General features: G+C 47.2%; 2 protein-coding genes across 4 annotated transcripts; one reads left to right on the top strand and one right to left on the bottom strand.

The window, feature by feature from the left end:
* Window positions 1-101: 101 nt before the first annotated feature.
* On the bottom strand, window positions 102-3,095 carry BTG4 (BTG anti-proliferation factor 4). Its single transcript, XM_048968399.1, has 5 exons — window positions 2,929-3,095; window positions 2,416-2,608; window positions 2,013-2,150; window positions 1,650-1,845; window positions 102-1,498 (listed from the first exon to the last, which is right to left on the bottom strand). Exons 2-5 carry the CDS (start codon window positions 2,586-2,588, stop codon window positions 1,328-1,330), a joined length of 678 nt encoding a protein of 225 aa, XP_048824356.1. The 5' UTR covers window positions 2,589-2,608; window positions 2,929-3,095; the 3' UTR covers window positions 102-1,327.
* A 4,460-nt stretch (window positions 3,096-7,555) lies between these two features.
* HOATZ (HOATZ cilia and flagella associated protein) lies at window positions 7,556-10,388 on the top strand. 3 transcript variants are annotated; one of them, XM_048968406.1, is made up of 4 exons: window positions 7,556-8,145; window positions 8,836-8,895; window positions 9,328-9,380; window positions 9,654-10,388. In XM_048968406.1, exons 1-4 carry the CDS (start codon window positions 7,804-7,806, stop codon window positions 9,712-9,714), a joined length of 516 nt encoding a protein of 171 aa, XP_048824363.1. In that variant the 5' UTR covers window positions 7,556-7,803; the 3' UTR covers window positions 9,715-10,388. The 3 variants fall into 3 exon arrangements, with proteins under 3 accessions (XP_048824363.1, XP_048824362.1, XP_048824361.1); XM_048968405.1 differs by lacking the exon at window positions 9,654-10,388 and having other exon boundaries at window positions 8,836-9,038; XM_048968404.1 differs by lacking the exon at window positions 9,654-10,388 and having other exon boundaries at window positions 8,836-9,374.
* Window positions 10,389-10,795: the final 407 nt, after the last annotated feature.

A 10,795-nucleotide genomic window follows, 5' to 3' on the forward strand; every position in this document is an offset into this window, starting at 1 on the left:
TAGTTATCACCATCCACACTGTATTCAAAAGTTAAGAGAGGATCCAGTTTGAGTAACTGTGGCTTAATACAAATGTGTTGTTTGTTTTAATTAAACACCAACTATGAAGTTACCCGAGATCTACACTTAGAATTTTAATCACTTATTTGACTTGATTTATACAGGCAGCCTGGTTGTCTTCTTTTACAAAGCCTCTCTTTCAGGACTGCACATCAGTCATTTCCATCACTGCTTACCAGGTAGCAAAGGAGGATTAAAAGGAGGATTACAGCAAGAAGAAATGACTGCAGTTAGCAGTCCTATGTATCTGCATGAGCTATTTTGACAACAAGCTTGTTGAGCGTTTTCAAGAGATTAAGCAGCAGGACAAGCTACCACCATTGCTTTTACCCTCGTGGCCCAGTTTAAGGAGCAGCAAGTGTTGGACTAGGAGACAAGTCAGTAGGAAAGTCAGAGCAAAGCCATCGTGTTGAGTGGCTGCCAGGACTGAGTTAAAGCATCCTAGAGCACAGCTCAGAAGCCCAGTAGTGTTCCAACAAGCCCTTTCTTACTGAAAGCATAGCCTCCATCTCTCCAGAGTTCTGACTGAGTAGAAGGCAGCTAAAGTGACTCACGTGGTTTAGGAAAAGCTTCCTGGGGGACACAGCACTGCAGAACAGGCATCCTTTGATAAATATTCCATCCATTGAGAAGGTGATATTTGCTGTGCTGTTCACAGCTGGGAGAGCTAAACCATCATCTATCCATCCCTCTCCTGTCCATAGGCTGGCTTCTTCTGACAGGTGAGCTGCAGGCTAGGAACCAGAAGCCCAGATGGAGCCACAGGAGCATCCTTCACAGCTGCACACAGCAGAGCTCCACACACTGGGAGGTGCAGACATTTTGCTCCCGGTGCAACTAATGCTGCTGCCCTTGCTACCTTGGCCAGAAGGAAGCAGAAGATCTGCTCGTCCTCAGCTCTAAGGGTGTATTTATTTATTATCAGTCTTCCTTGACTCGTGTTTTGACCAAACAGCTTTTTTTAAACTCCCTTCAGGCACCAAGAGGGGATTGGACAGCTTTTTAAAAGAAAACATGATTAGATTTATTGATATATACGCATTTCCTTTTTAGCTTACAAGTAGCATCTCACATTAATTTTCAGTCTTGTTAACATTGTTAAAATATTAAAATGTTATTTAAAAACCCAGAGTTTCAATAGCACAGAGTAAGAGGATAGGGAACAGACAGTAAGCACATTCTCTTCTCGTGAAGCTCTGTAGCACCAGCCTTCATCACACAGCACAGCTGAGTGTTAGAGGCTCTTGGAACAGAGACAGCCACGGATCTACCGCTTGGTGTTGATCCAGTGGTATCTGTCAACACGTGGTCCTGGGAAAGCAACAGCTGGCCTGAAGGCTTTGAAAGCCCTGTGCTGGGCATAGGATGAGCCACTCGTGTGTGTCTTCCTATGAAGATACTGAGACCAGGACTGTATGGGTGTCTTGCAGTAGTCAAACTAGACAGCAAGAAATAAGACAGCATTAAGATGTGTCTGGGCAAGAAAAGGGAGCTAAGTCTGGCCAACAGCTGTCTGTCTATCACACCTCTGTGAAGGAGCCTCCGGGACACAGATGGTGGCCTTCACCAGCAGGGACAGTCACACTTACCTGGTAGACGCTGTTGGGATTGCTGACAGTAGGGATGGCCTTTGGTTCCCTGTTGAAGCTCTCCTCATCCGAAGAGGTGCCGGAAGGATAATCCAGAGCTGCTCTGTCAACAGCGTGGTTGATCTGCTGCGAAAGCTCTGGGTTCTCCTCTCCTTCAAAGTGAGCAACTGTGAACGGCCGGTTCTTCTCTCCATACCTGGAAGCAACCGCGTTTGTGCCACACAGCTCTGGAGCAGCGGTGTGGACACAACTCACCTGATGCTACCAAGGAAGCACAACCTCAGCCTCTACTAACGGGCTTGGAGAGGATGAGGTTCCACAGAACACCTGGCAGATGATGGTGCAAGTCACAGGTTAACTCACCTGCAACACACTTCAAATGGATCAACCCACAGCGTCATCTCTTTCGGCAGACCAAGCTTGTTGAAGTCCACATTGCTCTCCACACAAGCTTGCTCCAGCAGGGGATCTCTTGCCTGATGCTTGTTTATCCTTATGCACCTGGGGAGAACACAAGTGCAGGCGGAACGTTAGACTTCACTGCCACTTTGCAGTTCTGCTCCAAGAAATAGGATTAAGTCCACCATATTTCACCTCGACACAGCTGGCCTGGGGGTGCAAACTCTCATTTATAGAGAACATCAGAAAGTTAGCCAGCAACTCCACCATTATCAGAAGCTTAGTTTAATATAGAACTCAGTTTAAGGCCACCTGTCCAGAACTCAAGAAGTCAGGTCCTCTCCCCTTTCCTTAAAGGCTCTCTTACCTGAAGGCCTGTCCTCGGGAAGGATTGTCCAAGTACCAGTGGTTCTTGTACTTTTCAAACAGCAGTGTTGTCAGCTTAGCTGCAAATCTCTCTATTTTATGCTTGCTCAGCTTGTCTTCCCTTTTTATCAGCCTTGTGATGAAGAAGACAGTAGCAGCAATTTCATCCTTCATTTTAAATCCAAGCGCTTTAACTGCTGGAGAGTCATCAGGAGAGATGAGACACTACCCTGGATCAATTTAATGGCTTTAAGGTGCTATCGAGTTCCAAGGAGAGATGTTAAAACCCACAACCCATCAAATAAAGCTTAAATAAACCAAACTACCAAATAAGAGGATACTTCAGTTCAGGGTATTGCACCAGCTCAACAGATTCCTAGAGAGCACTCACAGTGCACTTGTTAAAATGCAAAAGCTTAAGAGGTCTTAGCCCTTAACAGCCTTTATGCATTGAGTCAACACTCAGCAGGGCTCACAGAGCTGCTTCACACACCACAAAGACCACAAACATTACCTTTTCAGACCAAAGTTGTTGAAAACCTGAGATATATTTCATGTACAACTTCAGATAGCCACAAAAGAAACAGATTTAATGCTACAAAAACTTCTACAGCTTTTGCTTGCTTTTTTTTTTAATTAAAAAAAAAAAAAAAAGAAGAAAAACATAGGAAAACTCCTCCCAAAAAAATACCCAACCCTTCCCTCAACATTGCACCACCACATCTTGCTCAGGTTTTATATCCAGCTGGCCCTGAGGGCTGTAACAGCATTCAGGTGTGCTCCATTAGCTGATCAACCTGCGGGGCTCCAGGCTGCATCTACTCTAGGTGGTTTTATCCCAATATCAGCTTCCTCTGTTAAGGTACGTTTAATGGATTTTCATCTCCATCAGCCTGTTAGTTAAACACCAGTTTAATACAGAAGTGAGTAAACTTAACGAGTGGTCACAAACTCCTTCTAGTGGAGTTCGTGCAGCGTTGCTCCTTGCCCTCACGTTTGGTGGCTGGGGGAGGTGGGGGAGTCACCAACCCTGGAGGTGTTCAGGGAATGTTTAGATGTGCTGAGGGACGTGGATTGGTGAGAGCTGCTGGGTGGTTGGGATGGGTGATCTCGGAGGTCTTTTCCAACCTTGGTGATTCTGTGATTCTATTCTAAAGATTGGATGACTGCATTTATCAATGTTCATGCCTTCTGATGACCCTAATTGGCTTTTTTTGTTGTTTTTATGGTATTTCACAGAGGATGTGAGTGACTCTTTCAAAGAGTTCAAACCAGTTCCTGGAATGTGAGTGCTTCGTTACAGGCCTCGAGCTGTGCTGTGGGAGGTTCAGGTTGGATGTTGGGAAATATTTCTTCACCAAGAGAGTGGTCAGGCACTGCAGTGGGCTGCAGGGAGGTGTGTGGGCTCCCTGGAGGTGTTCAGGAAGCATTTAGAAGTGGCACTGGGACCTGGCTTAGTTCAAAATACTGGTGATAGGCAGACAGTTGGACTGGATGATCTTGGAGGTCTTTTCCAGACTGCTGAGTCCATGATTCTATGCTTCATTGTTTAAAGTTGTAGGCAGTAAGCTGATGTGTTCTCTTTTTCCCCTTCTGCCTGTGGAATTTGTGCCACCAATGCTGGATATCAGAAAGCATTCAGACAAAATGACAAACGAAGGTGAAAAGAGCTGAGCGCTTACACAGGTTCTCGATGTGGATGCAGGTGTTGAAGCCGAGTAATTCGAGCGCTCGCAGGGCTGGCTGGGGGCTGAGCAACGCATGGATGGCTTGCAGGCGGTCTCCTGCCTTCCTCCTTCCTCCAGCTCCAACTTGTTCAGGCAGGCCCTGTGAGTTGGGAAATTCTGTGCTAAAAGAAGTGACCAGATGGCACAAAGGATGGCCAGAGAGGCCTGAATGCCTTCAACACCTCTGCACGTTGAGTTCATTGTTCCATAGCTAACAGGTGCCGTAAGCCAGCCGTAAACAAACCTTCACCTGAGAAACCAGGCTGCTCATGCAATCAGTGCTGTTTCTTGCATGCCAAGGGGCCAAACAGGACTACACCAACTTTGTGCATCAGACAGGGAAAGAAAAAGAAAGAAAAATTCAGCAAAGTTCTTGGCAACCTGTCCGGCTGGCTCTAATTATTAATGCTGCCATAGAAGCAAGGCTATGAGAATGCTTTAACTTGGTGTTTTTACAGTCACTCCTGAATTCAGAACTTCTGTTAGTGACAGAGAAGCCAGAATGGCAGGGGGCATTTCTGAGCTCCCATTTCGTTGACGACTAGAACTGTCTCTTTTAATTAGACTCAATCATTGAACTAAAATCCTTTGTTCTGTTGTCAGTTGTTACTGAATGCATGAAAACACAGCCTTGGAGAACAAAGGAAGTCAAAGAGAAAATGTGAGCCCTCCATCCCAATGTGGGATCTGTAAAGCAACTCAACCAGTTGTGCTCCCACCCATTCCCAGCTGTGTCCAAGCTGGATCTGTTGGCATCCCAGCAGTTCTGCAACGAGCGTTATGAACAGCCAGGAGTTCTGATTGATGAGTTAAATTAATGAGCACACATGGGTGCCTTTGGCTAAGGGGGGCTGCTGGGTTCATTAATTGTTACTGAGAAGAAGAAAATAATTATAATAGTACAATACTAGAAAACACTGCTTTATTATCCCTGGATATTCATGGGATCATGGAATCGGAGCACAGAATGGCCTGGGTTGCAAAGGCCCACAGTGCTCATCCAGTTCCAACGCCCTGCTGTGTGCAGTTACCAACCAGCAGCCCAGGCTGCCCAGAGCCACATCCAGCCTGGCCTCGAATGCCTGCAGGGATGGGGCATCCACAGCCTCCAACTCTGGTTGCATTCAGAGCTCACTGAAATCAATGGAAATCCGTCCAAAGGCTTGAAGTGGAATTCAGGTCAGGCCTGAACTCAGCAGAGCATTCTTAGCTGGATTACATTGCGGGTCTCCTGGTCACCAGGCAAGCCTAGGCATGAGGTGCAAAGGGAAGAGTCAGATGCAGTTTCTCTAGTAACTGCAGGCCAAACCTAGAGCAAACATTTCCCTGAGCACCAGACCAGCTCTGCAGAAGCTTTTGCATTTTCCGTATCGATACCAGCAGAGCTGAGGGCAGCTTGCTGCTGGCAGCCTTCCTTCTCCACGCCGCCTCCTTTCTGTAGATGATCAACTACAGACACCTTCAGGTGAGCAGCTGAAGTCACAACTACTGATGTAAGTTCAAGGAGCGTGAGTTGTTTCATGATGGGAAAACATCTGAGAGAAAAGGCCTCTCCATCTGCTTTGTCAGGGCTGTGGGTCTGTCTGCTCTGTCCTCCTCCTATGGCTCCTCAGCTCCTCTTTGACTTAAAAGCAGCCTGAGGCTGCAGGTATCACCGGAGAGATGTGATGGAGCATCAAACCTGCATCACAGCCCCTGCAGCTCCGGCCCAACCCGCAGCCATTTGTCCACAAGAGAAGGCAGAAACTTGTGCTCCGTATTGACTTTGCCCATAGAAACCTCTTCTGCAACAAAGCTGCCCATCCCAAGAGCCGTGCGGTCGGTTCAGGGCTGGGTCCATCCTCCAGGCGCCAGCCCTGAGTGCCCATGGTGACAGAATGTACACAAAGGGCTGACCCACACCTGGCTGGGGCCACTCCAGCACAGCCATCTGTGGGGAGAGATGGGGACCCAGGTGCCCCTGTAGGGTCCATCCCATCTCATGGCTGCCTGGGAAAGTGGTGCCCGGTGGATGGAAAGAAAGGAAAGAAGAAGTTCGCTGTTCTTCTCTTCCTGATAATTCTTTTTGAGCATTTTATTGCAAATTCAGCCCCTAGCAGGATTTCCACAAGGTAAGCTTCTTAAGGGTAAGTCCTGAATGCTTTTTTTCTGCATTTTAACAGTATGGCAGTTATGGTTGAAAGCTAGCAAAAAAAAAAAGTTTAATTTGCAGGCAAAGTTCTCCCTGTAACCTTACAGGCTCTGTTGCATTGCTGAGTTAGCAGCAGCCTGATAAATCTATATAAAATAATGTTATGGTATTACTGGTTGCATACACATACATTAGACACGAGGCACAATTAATTGTAACTACTTTCTGCACATTCCACCTTGTTCTGCTGACCAGGTTTTCCTGTTTCTTTGGTAGCACTGCAATGTTTGAGCAGCGTGGGGGCTGACAACCACCTCTGCCTCTGTTCCTGTATCTCTGGGGAAAAGAGAGAGCTCTGGATTTAGTGGAATAGCACTAAGGGTGGTACGACCAATGTTTTCTGACTGTTGCTATAATGACACATGGAGTACTTTAATATTATTGGGAGTGCTTTCTTCTTTTTCCAGGTGTGAATTCCACAGCACCATCACGAGAGCAGTGCTTGGTTTGCAGGCAGTGTAGTTAGCTGATTGTACCCAGTGCCCCACAATCACTACATTCACTGCCATCAAAACAAGGCACAGGACCCCGCATTGCAGCCTCACTGCATCCTTATTCCTAGTGCAGAAAGGGTCAGTGTTTCCTTCTTTACACCCTTACTGCCAGTAATGTTAGCTGCCCAACAGACATTGGTATATGTTGCCAATATCAAGTGAAATATTAGATTTGCTTAGATGTATGGTCTGATTTTTGGGTGGTCCTGTGTGGAGCTGGGAGCTGGGCTGGGTGAACCTTATGGGTCCTTTCCAACTTGGAATGTTTTATGATTCTGTGCTAAATTGGTGCTAAAATCCTTTGGGACATTCCTGGGACAAGAATGCTGTCTGCTGTGCTGAACTCATCGAGTCGCATGAAGACTTTTTGTAACTCGATTGTTGGTGCCCCAGAATGGGCTGAGGATGTGTTCTGTTCTGCCTTCAGCTGATCTGATCAAAGAAAGCCATTTGAATTCAGCTTTCATGTCTGACTTAACAAGCCAGTAAGCCAAGAGGGTTTTAAGCGCTGATTAAATATAAAGCTAAGTGAACGCTACCTGTGGTTTTACCACTTTGCTTAACGTTCAGTAATGATAATAAGGGGGACAAAACAAACTTAATACTACTGCAATACTAGGGGGAGGATGTTGTTTGTTTCCTTTTTTAGAAAAACCCAAATTTCATACAGGTAGGAAGAGGAAGGGAGGAGCTCATCCATCAGCCTGGTTACTAGGCAGTGTAGTTAGCTGATTGCCACCAGTACCAATCACTAACCACACAGCCAGGTGAAAAGGCTGGGGAGGAACCCAGGGAGGCACACAGGAATTCATCGTGCCCAAGGACATCCCCAGCACTTCTGAGCAAAGCAAGTCTTTTCTTCTTCCCAAAATTCGTAGATGTGGGCTGTGCTCATCTCAGCCTTGGGCTGGCCAGACTTTGCGTCTGCCTTCGCGTGTTGAAGAAATGTCATTCAGCGCCAAATTTAATCAAAACAAATGTTTTTATCATCAGTCCGAACAGCAGGGCCTGGCACTCAGGCTGTGGGGCGGGATTGGAGGCACCAGATGGAGAGGGGCCATCAGAGCACAGCCCCACACTGGCCCACAGAGCCTGACGAGCCCCTCGTCTTTGCTGGATCGAGCCCAGCTGATGTGGAGTTTGCCCGCATCTTCTGGAGCACAGCCGTGCTGCCGCCGCTCTTTGAGCCCTGCCTGTGTCCCACCAACGTGAGCCGTGAGGGACCTCCGTCCCCTGGGCAGATCCCAGCCCACAGATGGACCCCATCAGCAGCTCATGGCGTGCAGGAAGCTGAAATAAAAGACAAACACCGTCAGCAGGTAAGAGCTGCTCGCCCGACCCTTTTGTCATCGCCATTCCTGATCTTTGTGCCTCCCTTGGTGGAGCTTTGGAACTTTGGAAATGACGTGAAGGGCAGATCCAAAAGCAGCCTGGTCCTGGCTAACAGCTGTGCAGACAACAGCTGGGTGTGCTTCCCAGTCACTGATGTGATCTGTAGGTGGAGCCTTTTACTGAAGCCCTATCACTCTAACCCATGTATTAATGCCCCACGTATGTATCACAAATGCACACTAGTGGAAACGAAGACAACTAGCATTGAATACGTAATAACGTGGCCTGACTCTGCAATGATACCATGTTATTTTTTGGTATGGGACATGCTATGAGCTTCAGGTATCCAATGAGAAGATGAAAATCCAAGCTGAATGATAGCCGTTGTATTTAGAGCATTCCTTTCGCCGGGCTGAGCTGCACGTCAGTCATTCTCATGGGCTTCGTAGAGCATTTTGTGGTCAGCAATGAAATTTCAAAGTTCTTAACACTGCAAATCTGAGAAATCCATGTAACCCATTTAAAATAGGAAGCCCTGGCATTGCCTTACTCTTGAAAACTCCAGACACTCAGGCTGACTCTCAGCTTCAATGAAGAATTTCAGGTTTACACCAGGAGCATCGTGTGCTTTTAGCACCTTTTTTTCTGAGCTCATTTTGCTAAACGTTTCTTCTCAGGCCAAGAAGAAAGAAGAAATACTGGCTTTGCTGAGGAAACAGAGAGAAGAAAGAATTGCGGTACGTCCGGTTCCTTTGGTCCTGGTCCGGTTCCTTTGGTCCTGGTCCGGTTCCTTTGGTCCTGCTCTGGTTCCTTTGGTCCTGGTCCAGTTCCTTTGGTCCTGCTCTGGTTCCTTCGGGCCGTGCTCCAGCTGTGCCTTGAGGTGTGTGCATCCTTATGGCGCAGCTCCCAGGTTTGCTTGGATCTGCTGAAAGAATCCTCACAGCCCCTTTGCTGCACTCTGAGGGCTGACGTTTGTCCCACCATTGTTTCCTTCAGCTCTGATTCACACAGCATAGAGCAGAGATGGGTGAGGTTTTACCCCATTCAAGGTTAAACTTCTGTCCCTCTGCAGGGCCATGTATCCCACCTAATACAACTGAATTACGTTTGATAGAAGCAGGTAGAAGTGGAAGGAACTAATGATGATCAGAGGGTCTTTGTCTTTTCAGAAAGAGCTGATTTCTCGTCCACATAAACCAAAGATGAAAAGTGATCAAGTAAGGTAATGAAAACCAAAGCTTTCCTGTCTGAATAGCCAGGATCTGTGCTGGGAGATGTTCTAGTTGTTATTTTTACAATGTTAAGAAGTCGGTTTTATCCTGTATGAACACTTGCCATGACAAAACTTAGAAGCAGAAAGGAGGGGGGTGCTGCTGCTGCTCTGTTCTTTACTCCATGTGTGCTCCATCTGTTTATCAGTAGGTCGTAGAATCGTTTGAGTTGCAAGGGACCATTGAAGGCAACGCACAGCTTCACTGATCTCTGTTCTTTGCAGCAGGCAGAAGGTGTTTGAAGCAAAGCGTGAGGATCAAGAAGCAGTGAAGGCCCTCAGATAATTCAGCCCAAGTCTGGAGGTGACAACCTGCACCTCTCAGGCTGTGTACATCCCTGCTTTGGTCACATTTCTTGTTCACACCGAGACACAGCACGACTGACAGCAGCTTCTCAACGTAGCCCAAATGTCCCTGTGCTGCTGAAGTGAAAATGAACACTTGATTTGGAAAACTTACTGAGCTGCGGTGCCCTTTGTGCTGGTGGTGGTTTTGGAAGCCCTCTCCATTGCTGCCATGTCAGAACCACTTCGTGTCCTGCAGCACTTTGTTCCCAGTTGGGTTCTTCTATTGGAAGAGACCAAATGCCAGTAGCAGAATGTGTACCCACCACTGATTGCAGAAAACATCATGCTGCTGCTTGCCATGGATGTACTCCAATGCTTTTTCCTTCTGAGCCAGTACAGAAATGTTTTCCAATGGGTTCAGCAGATGTAGATGATTTCCTTTGTGTTGGGTGCTGTTCTGAAAACTCCTGATGTAGGTGGAGATTTAAGACCGTGTCAGAGGCTCACGTTCAGCCCTAAATCCAGGCCGTGTCAGTTCAGCTGCTCAGTTATTCCTTGTATTCAAGGCATTTCCATATGATAATAGTAATGGTGAAAATGGGACATCTTCATGGATATGCCATGCTTTGAAGTGCCCTTCCCTTCCCTTCCCTTCCCTTCCCTTCCCTTCCCTTCCCTTCCCTTCCCTTCCCTTCCCTTCCCTTCCCTTCCCTTCCCTTCCCTTCCCTTCCCTTCCCTTCCCTTCCCTTCCCTTCCCTTCCCTTCCCTTCCCTTCCCTTCCCTTCCCTTCCCTTCCCTTCCCTTCCCTTCCCTTCCCTTCCCTGTCTGTGATTTGTGTTTAAGAAGTTGCCCAGCAGAGAAGTCTGGGCAGTGACAGTGTTACCCCAGGTGTACTTCAGTACAAGACAGTGCTGCCTTTCTCCTTTATGCTGAATGCTTTTCTTCCATAAAAGCATGACACGTTTGCCTCTCATTTTCACATCAAATCTAAATGTTTTGCACAAACTTTGCCTTTTTTCTTATTTAAAGACAGGATGCAGAGTCCTCTGGGTGGGGAGGAGGACTGGGGTCCTGCAGTG

This window comes from Lagopus muta, chromosome 22 (genome assembly GCF_023343835.1).
Source record: "Lagopus muta isolate bLagMut1 chromosome 22, bLagMut1 primary, whole genome shotgun sequence".
NCBI lineage: Eukaryota > Metazoa > Chordata > Aves > Galliformes > Phasianidae > Lagopus > Lagopus muta.